Genomic DNA, 12,526 nt, shown 5'->3' with positions numbered 1-12,526 from the left:
TTTTATTTAGGTGCTAAAGTATACAAAACTTGCTAAAGTATACAAAACTGCGGTCTTCAGACTCATGTCACTGCATGTACTTAGCTATAAGTTATGCCATTGACACTCGCCACTTGTCTCTGATGAAGACCGCAAGGTGGAAACGTTAAGTCGTTTGTATACTTTTAGCACCTGAATAAAAGGCTCTGAACGTCCGTGCTGCTCCAGTCTCTTCTCCTTATGCAACTCATGATGTCCTTTTTTACAGAGGGATAGGTATACAGTAGGCTGACAGGAAATGGGGGGGGGGGGGGGGTTGGTGTTATGCAGTAAAGGCCGTTGGGATCGGGAATCGAACCCGCGGCACACTGCCGGACTGGATTACCAGCCCAAGGAGCCTGGACGTCTAACTCCAGCCACCGGGGCCATTATTATTAACCCATTTAGGCCTGACCTCGAAATAATAATTTAAAAAAATCTTCTAAATCCTCCAGTTTTCACGATTAAAAAAAAAAATAGCAGACCTACAAGCTCGTAGCTTGTATAGGTCCCAGATCTACAAGCTCTATGAGCCTGTAGATCTGCTATTTTGATCGGGATCCATTTGATCCCGTTGACGGGTATACTCGTCCTGGTTAATTAATTGTGTGCAATGAGCGGAATCTTCGTTCCTACTCTCACCTATATATGGTCATGAAGTGGTTCATAGCCCAAAGAATAAGATCACGAATAGCGCCGCGCGCGCGCACACACACACACACACACACACACACACACACACACACACACACACACACACACACACACACACACACACACACACACACACACACACACACACACACGTGACATGTGGAGAATTACTTTGCTGGGTGGTGCATGGTACATACAACTTAATCAGTCTTCTGGTGGATATTTTTTCGTATTATTATTATTTTTGTGCAGTTTGTTGCCTGTCGCCGTGTTCTAAAACGGTGGGTCTCCACAAGAAGCGAGAGAATCGGTATCACTGATAACAATTTCACTTTTCTCCTTTTCTCTCCAGCCACAGATGCAATCAATTTGAAAACGGGAAAGGGAAGAAGACAGCAAAGGTTGCTCTCAAAAACTGAATCAGAGACTTCAATTTCTGCCTGCCTGGCTGGCTGGCTGGCTGGCTGCGTGCTGAAAACATTGCCTCTGATGTACAGAGAAACACATCTTTTTTGCAGAGCCGTGAACACCATTCTCTATACGGTGTGCATATCTACAGACAGAGACACAGAGAGAGAGAAAGAGAGTAACGAGACTATGAACGAGCCGTCGACAGCTCCAGAACGACTGCGTTAACTATTCCCTGTGCACAAAGCCAGAGACAACAACAGCGTTGTTTATCCAGAGCTTATATAAAAGGCTTCAGAAACCACTGCTCTGCAGAAGGAGGTTTTCATCCCAAAAGGGACCCTTATTTATCCATCATTTGAGCCACACGGACCACCATTCGATGAGATTTATATAGCCTCTCAGGACCCAAAAACGTAGAAAATATAATGTTTGTGTCGTTGGGATAAGATTTTGTTGCTCAGGTAAAGGCACAGGCAAACATCATTCAAATCAGAATGACAATTATTTCTAAATTCTCTAATGGTGCGGGAGACTTCTTGTACATAAAGTAAGACAGAGTGTGTGTGTGTGCGTCATGGACCCCCCCCCCCCCCCTCTCTCGCTCCCTCCCCCCCCCCCACCCCCCCTCCCCCTCCTCAGTTCTCTAAAAGACATTGGGTGCCTGACCTGCGAGGCGGGGGGACACAGAATGAACTGGCTCTGTTCTCCCAGTCGTCGAGAATCTAATCTCTCAGTCCCATTACATGGCAGTGCTTAAAAGTGACAGACAGTCTGATAGGCTAAAAAGCCACGCCGCTCGCGCTGCTGCTACGCAATTCAACCCCCCGCCGCCGCTATCTCCAACTAATCAAATGACGAAGGAGATAGAGAGAGAGAGAGAGAGAGAGAGAGAGAGAGAGAGAGAGAGAGAGAGAGACCGACAGAAGAACATTCCTTTGCTCAAATTACTTTGTACGTTATTTGTGATACCGCCTGCCGGTTCAGCCACAGCGGGGTCATTTAAGAACACACCGGCTTGGGCCTGGCATGACCTTTGTGTGTGTGTGTGTGTGCGTGTGTGTGTGTGTGTGTGCGTGTGTGTGTGTGTGTGTGTTTGCTTACCTGAAAATGCGATCAGAGGGCTGTTCTCCCATCACCAGATCAAAGCCGCGCTGGAAGATGGTGTAAGGCCAGGGTCTGGCAACACGGAATGGGAGAGAGAGAGGGGGAGAGAGAGGGGGGGAGGGAGGGGGGAGAGAGAGAGATGGGGGGGGGAGAGAGAGAGAGATGGGGGGGGAGAGAGAGGGAGATGGGGGGGGGGGGGGGGAGAGAGGGGGGGGGAGGGGGAGAGAGAGAGAGAACAATCAGAAAAAAATACAACGTTCAAAGTTCAAAATATATTTTTCTGTCGCATTCCTATGCCAATAATTTGATGACATGAAAGTGTCCTATGCCTTAGGCGCGATTCATACTCCTATTTTAGAGCCGAATAAAAGTGGGTGGAATCGACCCTTAGACTCCACTGGTCATCACTTTATGGTGAGAAAATACGTTTTTTTTGGGGGGTGCTCCGCTCCGTTAAGTGTTTAAAATGTAAAGGGGAAGATACATAACAAGGCTTCGCAGTCCCCCCCCCCCTCAAAAAAATAATGTATTAACCATATATGTGACCGCTCCCAGTGATTTCAACCACAAGTCGGCACTAATGAAACTTCACAATAGAACAAAATACATTCTTTCTTTTTTTTTGGTGGTTTTCGTTTTTTAGCCACATGAACACAGTTGGAATGTTAAAGTATGTTTTTATTCCATCAGAAAGTCGTTTTAGTGTCATTAAGTCGTTGTAATTAGGTTGCAAAAATGTCTCTATAATTAAAGATTATTTTCCGTATTTTGGGGGTGTGAACATTCCTGCACGTATTTACATAGAGCTGTTTCGATTGGCCACACCTATGTATTGTTCTCCAGTTTCACGTAGCCGATCACCGGCCCATAAGTAGCAACAACGTGTTCAGGCTGTCAGTAGTAAACACAACATCATTCTTGTTGTTTGTTTGTGATCATGGCTAGTAACTTGGAATTGGAACGCTTGCTTAACGCGTTGAATGGACAGGCACAAGACGATCTCCTGGGAACCTCCATTTCAGATTTCATACACGGTGCCAGTGACCCGGGTTTAGAGCTCACGGATGAATCTGACACTGATGATGAAGGCCATGGCGTTGTTTTCGATCAAATCAACAGGAGTTTGTGTTGTGATAACGAGGACGAGGAAGACGAGTCTGGAGGGACAGCTGGGCCGGGTGGTGTACAGGTCGGCATCGCCTCGCTTTTACTTGTACCAGAAGTCAATAATGTAGCAGTGGACACCGACCGACCAGCAGAAATGGAGAAAATAATAAACTTTGACTGCGGATGTCATAAAAGATCAAAAGAGAACGTAGAACAGCCGCATTCGTCTTGCAGCAAACAACTCGATCCAGACATGATCTGGGAGACCCGAACAGACATGGCAGCTTTGACAAAGGACCAGAAATACCTGGTTATCTTGGCGATTATAAAGACTTGTATGAACGACTCCGAAATGACTCAACCCACGAAGGAAGTCAACGCGAAGCGAAGGTTCAACAGATCCACATACATGGTGAACGCCATCGTGGTGTGTCGAGCCACATTTTGCTTCATCTATGGGTGAGTTTCATTATGGTCTCGTTTATATTCAGGGTCTATAGTCTCTGAAATCAGTCTGTTTATGATGAGTTTGTTTTAAGTAAGACTGATACATGATGCAGTAGCGTGTGTTTTAATTCGCAGTGTGCTGTTAGCGTTAGCGCTGTTTATAACAACACCCGGTATAGAACGGATATGGAAACGTTTGTGTGAGTGTATGTTTAAGTGGGTGGGCTCTAGACCGGATCCAAGCGCTGAACAGTAAATAGAGTCCAGGCAGACTAACGTTGTTAGTTATAGTAACCCAGCGTTTGTGTTGTTGTTTTTTGTCCAGGATTCCACAAACTTGTCCAGGATTCCGCAAAATCCCACAGATAAAGAGCTACCAGCACTTCAGTTTTGAGTAGTATAGAGTTTCAGCTGCTCAAAGATCCCAAGGCCCAGTGCATGGTCTTCCAGTACAACCCCCACCTGGACTGGACACAGCCCGTTCAGGAATATATTTTTTAAAGAAATCATAAAATTCTGTCGTGATGATGCACAAGACACAACGTGCCCCAAACCAAAGTCCACAGCACCAATAAGGAAGACTGTCCGAGTGTAACATTTATAAACTGCCTATAGCTATTGTGTCATATTATTGATTGAACATTGTTGACCACACCAGGCAAAGTGCAATTTGAAACTGTATTATATTTATTTAGTCCACAGACAAAGTGAGATTTTAAACTTCATATTCTGTATACTCTTTCGTCCCAGGCAAAGTGCAATTTGAAACTATATTTCTTTAGCCCACAGACAAACTGATATTTTAAACTTCATGTATTTAGTCCCAGGCAAAGTGCAGTTTTAAACTATATATTCTGTATACTCTTTAGTCCCAGGCAAAGTGTAATTTTAAACTTTTATACTTTTTTTAGTCCCAGGGAAAGTGCAAATTTAAACTGTATATATGTATTTAGTCACAGGGAAAGTGCAATGTTAAACTGTTAGTTGTATTTTATTCTTATTCTTATGCCACTCTTATTTGTCATTGTCACAGTATGCAAATTTCAAGTATGTGAAAATAAACAAACTAATTCTAATTCTCATCTCTATTTATTCTAAGAGCCCACTTGGTTTTACCAAGTGTCCACTCAAGTCATTCTGTGCAGTTGACAGCTAACCTAGTGGGGGGAGTGGTTAGTGGATGGGGGGGGGAGTGTTTATGCAAGTATCTAGGGGTGGAGACCGGTATCTATTGTCACACCCGTTCCTGGGCTCAGAGATGCTAAATACTTTGAAATCTTAGAATGGCAAATACTGTACTTTGGGGTTTCCAGTTCAACAAGTTTCAAATGGTCATATCTTCTTCATTTCCCCACCAATTTCAATGAGCAATACATCATATGAAAGGTTACAGTGTGCAGTTTCATAATATGACAAATTACCATGGCCCCCTTGTATATTACACACATCTTTTTCCAACGACATTATTTCGTATGGCTCCCGTGACAGCCTCACACATCAACGGGAGCATTGTGACATTGTGTAGCATTGTATGATATGATGTAAAACAGGAGCATTATGACATATGACACGATGTAAAACACGCCGACTGAAAAATGTGCTGCCCAGCTGCTGACAAGCATATGTGACTTTGGCCTCCTCATATCTATTTACCACCAGTGGAATGGGAGGGAGAGAGACACCATGACACTGTGACAGGAGAGAGAGAGAGAGAGAGAGAGAGAGAGAGAGAGAGAGAGAGTGTACTGAAGAGGACTGTTGCCATATTTTTTGAGAGAAACAAGTAACCAGGTAAATTAAAACAAGGCTCGACTGCACGCACGCACGCAGTTAGGAACCAAATGGACCCTTATGGGTCTGTACAAATAATTTGTACACTCTCAGAGTTAAATTAACATTGATTTTACACAATACAAATCGGGGTCCCAGAGATAGAAATGCCATTAAGTGGGGGTTCATACATAGCCTGGTTCATGTGAAACTGGTGGGTGCTTGAAATGAAAATGTTTGAGAATCACTGAAAGAGCCGTAATAAAAATGTTTCCTTTATGGGGTTTTCCTGGCATATCTCTTCAAATGGGGGTATTTGGGAGTTCTTGACATGAATAAGACTATATAGGAACCACTGCTGTACTGTCTGTGTACTGTACAGGCCAGGGAGAGAAGACATCAGAGAAAGACCCAACAGCGGACCCTCGACGACCATGAGAAGCACAGGTCATTAAACATTTAGGTTCTCCACCACCACCAGCCTCCCTGCCTCCCTCCCTCCCTCCCTCCCTCCCTCCCGGGCCCCGGAAGGACCACTCCATCACCAGGATGACAGAGGGGGGAAGACAAGGGGAACGCACCGAGGGAGTCATCGAGGAAGGAGAAATAAATATGAACACGTGGGTGGAAAAGAAAAAAGATAAAGAATGAGATGTCGGGAAGGGAATCGGTTCATATAAGCACTCGTCTCTCACACCGTCGTCCCCCATTCTTGGGCATGTTTCACTATAGGGACACATTTTGTTCAGATTTTTTACAAAAAATAAAATAAAAATAGTAGCTGTCTGAGCACAAGCATCCAGGTACAGTACATATAAAAGACAGTCTTCACTTCCACCATCACGCAGATGGTTCCTGCCGGTTGGTGGACAGGAATCGTACCGGCAACCTTCCGGCAACAACAAGGGTTCGCTTTCTCTAACCGGTGCCCCAAAATGTCTACCCACTCTCTCTCCTCTGCGTATGGCATATAGATGTCTCTCTCTCCTCTGCGTATGGCATATAGATGTCTCTCTCTCCTCTGCGTATGGCATATATATATCCTCTCTCTCTCTCTCTCTCTCTCTCTCTCTCTCTCTCTCTCTCTCTCTCTCTCTCTCTCTCTCTCTCTCTCTCTCCTGTGTGACACCATGTGTGTTGCTTTAATCAGGAGACCGATGAAACAGCTTTGCATCGTTGAAGTATCCGACATATCCATGAGTAGCCTAAAATCATTCCTAAGCTGTGCAATCATTATAGATAAATAGCATGCCTCCATACTGTATGTATCATTGTGTTTACAGCGTGGCTGTTCCTATATCCTTCCCCCTTAGCGTATCTCCATACAGTCCTGACTCATATCGTCACAGTCGGGGCAGACAGCCGGGTTCAAATCCGGGGTGGAAGAGTGAAGTTATATACATACACTTTAATAAGAAATGCATGGATGAATGAATGAATCCAAATCATCATGATCAGGATATGTGTGGGCTCAACTATTTTTGCTATGTGTCTTACGGCGGGGGAGGAGGTGGTGGTGACTCAGGCATAGCCAAAATGTCAAGGAATTATCTTTTTTCCCATTATATGAACCCAATTAAACATTTATAGGCATTTCCCTGACGCTGAAACAGCGTTTTTCCACTGTGACGATCACCTCATCACTCGGAGCCATTACTGTAATACATGACAAGCACTGACCTTGCCAGAAATTCCCCCACCCCTGGCACGCACGCACTTTAATGCTAATGATAGTATTGATTATGTTCATAAAGTATAACTAAATGCATTTGAAAGTTGATTAAAAAAAATACTTTTCAGTATTCCATTTCAAATTAAAATGTATTCCAATTTAAAAAAATAGCAAAAGTAGCTGATCTACAAACGCGTCTTGAGGTTACAGATCAGCAATTTTTTCGCTGCGTTTGTATGACGGTGTCTGCCCGACAGTATAATATGCAACATGGTCCCCTGGAATGAGTTCGGACATACTCTGGCCTTCTCCACCATCAAAGTTGACAACCCCTGTTCTAGAACGGCCCCCCGTCTCCCTTCCTCTTCCTTCCCCAGGTTCCCATTTGACCCATTCGTTAGGGTTAGGATCAGGGTTAGGATTAGGGTTAGGATCAGGGTTAGAAGAAGCTCTAAACACAACATACCCTTGGTTGGGTCCCCACTCGTTGCGGATGCAGAGGTGCTTGTGGACTGGGTCCTTCATGTAGCCTTCCAGGCAGAGACAGTCACCTGAAACAACATGAGACAGAAGAGACAGGTTAGGATTGTATTCCTCCATCCAGTATGAGGAGTACGTAGTATAGTAATATCTGTATTTACTTTAAAAAATCACACCCGTGTGAACTGAGTGGTGCAATTCCCCCCCCCCACACCCCCTCTCTCTCTCTGTCTCTCTCTCTCTCTCTCTCTCTCTCTCTCATTAGCAGGCACAGCAACACCCCTCTCTCTGTTTCTGGTGCCCCCTACTGGTATAAATAAGTAACATACTCGTGCTCACGTGCACACACAGGTACACAGGTACACAGGTACACAGGTGGACATTGCTGCTTGTAGGAGTGGTTGCACCAATCAAAAAAAGAGTTATAAAGCAGTCACACAGCAGCATCAAAGAAAAAAAACAACTGTTCGAGAAACAAACGATGATACTGTATATATATATATAAAAGTGAGCTAGAGACAATACAAGGACAAACAGATAAAAAGATAAAAACAGAATGGTGCAAGATATAGCCCTAAATGTCTGACTGTATGTAAAGGATTGTTTTAGGTGGAGGTATAGAACTATTGAAAGGCCTAACCAGGGACTGGGGTTGAAAATTAGCCTTGGCTACAACAAACCCATTATACATTGCAACGGTTTCATGTTTTTTTACAACTTGATACATTGTATTTTATATTGTCCCTGTTAAAAAAACGTATAAATAAAATAAACTGTACCATTCTGTCGATCAAAGCATTAAATCCATCAGCACTAACCCGACAAACATGTTGAACGGCGATACTTAGGCCGGTATTGATCATTTTTCACCCCCCCCCCAGTAAACAAGCCAGTCAGAAGTTGTGTTGTTGTTCATCCTTTAGGTAGATCAAAAAGTACTTCAGATAACCTGACGCAGTGTATTTATAACAACGGTTTTGTAACACTCTGACACCACGCATTCACAACAAGGTTTCTGTGTGCTTCAAATGCACCGACAGACACCGCACGTTGTTTATGCAGAGCTTTTTCTCAGAAGCTCCACTTGCATTAGCCCATTCTGAACGGGAAAGCCTTTTGGTGTTTTAAACTAAGCATTATGTTATACTTTAGCTATTGAAAAACAGCAGATAATATCTGCTGTTTTTGCACTACATTTGCACTACATTTTCACAATTAAAAAAATAAATAATATTTATTTTTTGAATTGTGAAAATGTATTGCAAATTTTTGAATATACAGTATATATAGTGAACGTTTTTAACTCAAATCTTTGCTTTGTGGGGGCTTCCTCTCTGGAACTACATATTTTCAGATGGGGGGGTCTGCAGCCAAATACAGATAATTCTGCGGGTCCTTGACATGGAAAATGTTGAGCACGCACTGACATAGAAACATGGGGCTTTTCAGAAAACTGTCAGGATTTAGAAGGCACCTGTAGAATCGTCCTCGGGTTTAAATGGGTTAAGCAGAGGTTTCTCAGAAGCTCCACTTGCATTAGTCTGTATGTTCCTGCCTGTTGTCTCCTTTCCGTACAGCGCTGTGGTTCTAAATATAAACCAGGCCAGTTGGCAACTAATTAATCTGATGCTGATCCGTCGGCCTTCTCCTTTGGTTGTGAAGTTCGTAAAACAACTGGATGCCAGTTTGTTTTTCATCTTTTTTTCCCCCTCTTTTCTGATATCCTTGACGTGCTCGCAGTGAGCCAGGATAATGAGCAGCAAACTGCTACCAGGTGGTGCTACCTGCTACCAGGTGGTGCTACCAGCACTGCTACCAGGTGGACAAATCAGGATAATGAGCAGCACTGCTACCAGGTGGGAAAACCAGGATAATGAGTTAAATTAACATTGATTTTACAATACCAGAGATAGAAATGCCATTAAATGGGGGTCTAATTAGGGACTAATGCATGTCAAACTGGGGGTCCTTGAAATTAAACGGTTTGAGAATCACCGCTAGATCTTCTCTTATGGGGGTCCCTGGCATGTCTTTTCAAATGGGGGTCCGCGGGATAATTAGTGTCAATTTGAGGGGGTACCTGACGTGACAACGCTTGGGAACCACTGCTGTATATGGTCGGAAGATTATTGTAATGGATTATGTCTTTCGGATGGCCATTTGGCCAGTGTATGGAACTCCAACCTCCCCCGACAAATCAAACTCAGCTTCTTCTACGTGACGGTATAGAGTCTGTTCTCCTATATATGGCAGTGAATGCTGGACCCTGAAGCTAACTCTGCAGAAGGCTCTAGACGGGACGGGTGCTACACCAGAATGTTACGTGTAGTGCTCAACATCAGCAAGAGTACACTACACATGTTACCAACGAGAATCTGTATGCCGGAATATTCAGAGTGAGCGACAACATAGCAGCCAGGAGAATGAGACTATAGCAGGACACTGCCAAAGACACCAAGAGCTCCCAGCCAGCAAACTGGTGTTGTGGGAACCAACACATGGGCACCGGTCACCAGGACGTCCCCACTGAGGGAACCAACACATGGGCACCACCGGTCACCAGGACGTCCCCACTGAGGGAACCAACACATGGGCACCACCGGTCACCAGGAGGTCCCCACTGAGGGAACCAACACATGGGCACCGGTCACCAGGACGTCCCCACTGAGGGAACCAACACATGGGCACCACCGGTCACCAGGACGTCCCCACTGAGGGAACCAACACATGGGCACCGGTCACCAGGACGTCCCCACTGAGGGAACCAACACATGGGCACCACCGGTCACCAGGACGTCCCCACTGAGGGAACCAACACATGGGCACCGCTCACCAGGACGTCGTCCCAAGACGTCCCATACTAACATAATATGTGGATGTACTCAAGAAAGATGCAGGAGCGCAAAGCACCAACGAGCTGGCCTGGCCGGATGTATGGAGAACCAGGGGAGGACTGGAGGCGACGATGGAGGGCTCGTCTGAGGACGACCTAGAGAGAGAGAGAGGTGGAGAGGGTAGCGGCCCGAGGTGGCGGCCCCCGGAGAGTCCTGCTCTCTTTTACATGGCGATGATGGCGTCCCTGGGTGCGGCTCAGCGAATCTCCCATTTCTAGTATCTCTGATTATCCCAGATCAAGTGGATTTGTATGCATGCACCATGCGGTTCATTGTTGGGGGGGGGGGGGTGGGGATAAAACAGACTTTCCAGAGATGCACCGATTCTGCCCGACAGGGGCGGAATCACAGAGAGGGAGGGAGTGTCGGTATATATGTTGCCTTTCCTTCCCCGTTTTAATTGTCTGAATACCTAGTCTAAACCTAATTAGCATAAAGCCTGCGTGTGTTGCTTGAGTCGACGTGGCGCCTGTGGGGAGAACAGATCCATCGGTTCACCTGCCAAGGTAAATCACCCCTGGATCCTGACAAACATTCCAGGAGACAGAATGAGGCCTGCCCCCAATTCAGCCGGCTGAGTGAAAAAAAAACTAGAAAAAAACACCAAAAAATAACAGCCCTGACGATATTCACCACTATATGACTGACTGTAGACAGACCCTAAAATAAATTAATATTAAATGAAATGAAAAGACAGGCGCCACACACACACACACACACACACACACACACACACACACACACACACAACTCTGGTGATCAGGAGACTAATTAAGCTCAGAGAGATTGGCAGTGTGAAGACGCGTTCTCCTTCCTCTCCGGCTTTGAGCCCAGATTTCCCAAAAGCACCGCGGCTACAAAATAATGACCTTCACAAGGAAACACAGATCAGGCGAGATCCTGCCGATATTATGACCGGCTCTATCAGGCATAGCTATTTAACACGGGGGTTTTCAACCAGTGGTAGTAGTATTATTGTTATTTTGCCTGTTATATCTCTCCTATCGTACCAACATCAATACATGTAATTGTGGACAAAATCATAATCCAACAACAACAAAACAGTCTTTAGTTTTGGGGTCCGTGGCTCAAATGCCCAATAAATAATACGAATAATACGAAAATTTCCCTCCGTCTCAAACATCGTGGCATCAAGATAAACCTCGTCTGTCGACAGGCTTATACAAATGGGAATTAGAACATCTTTAGCGCTGGCCGGGATGATTTGCGATCGTGAACCCCAGGTCACAGTGGGACATATTGAGGCGCGGGGACCACCAATGGAAGAGACTTAAAGACTTAAGACTATCTTCTTGTTGTTGGATAATATTTTGTCCACAACTCCGTGCTGTATTGCTTCTTGTAAATAAAGTAATGGAGATGTTTAACAATGATTTAACTCTTGAGAGCGTGAAATGTTGTGTATTTTGTTCGGTGTTTCAGTGCAGTTGCTAACTGGTCTTGATGTAGTGTTTGAGTGGTTTGGAGAGCGTCTATGTTTTGTTGATGCTGTTAAGTGTATTGTTCTGTGTCGACATGTTTAATGTATTGTGTTGTCTATGTACTGTACTCATTGTGTTGTGCCCGAGGACCCCCTCTAAAACGAGACGATACATCTCAAGGGGCTATACTCTAAAGGAAATAAAATTTCAATATATAAATGAACAGATTTTTGCTTTTTGCTTTTAATTTTACACTCAAGAGAGTAAAAGGGTGCATGTATTTGGTTACCAGATACCAACTCCATTTGGGGGCGGGGCTCTATCTGGAATCCAATTCAAGGACCACTGGTGGTCCCCGGACCACTGGTTGAGAACCACTGATCTACGGTAAAAAAAAACATGCCCAAAGTTGCTTGTACAGTAAATATAAATGCACACTTTGCACAGCCTTTACAATATACCCGTTCACAGTCTCACAGAGTTCAACTACGCTGTCAGCCAAATAATACAAGCTCTGTGCAGCTCCC

General features: G+C 44.7%; 1 protein-coding gene across 1 annotated transcript in view; it reads right to left on the bottom strand.

Annotated features, from left to right (window-relative positions):
- The window catches only part of astn1 (astrotactin 1), a gene marked incomplete at both ends in the record, with an annotated part of 464,656 nt that overhangs the window by 275,772 nt on the left and 176,358 nt on the right, over positions 1 to 12,526 (bottom strand). Inside the window, 2 exon segments of the mRNA XM_080778845.1 lie at positions 2,185 to 2,259; positions 7,650 to 7,734. Of these exon segments, the coding sequence (XP_080634971.1) occupies positions 2,185 to 2,259; positions 7,650 to 7,734 (160 nt within the window).

This window comes from Protomyctophum bolini, assembly GCF_963924005.1.
Source record: "Protomyctophum bolini genome assembly, chromosome: 12".
Taxonomy (NCBI): domain Eukaryota; kingdom Metazoa; phylum Chordata; class Actinopteri; order Myctophiformes; family Myctophidae; genus Protomyctophum; species Protomyctophum bolini.
Note: the sequence above shows the minus strand (reverse complement) of the source record. Positions and strands in the feature narration are given on the sequence as shown.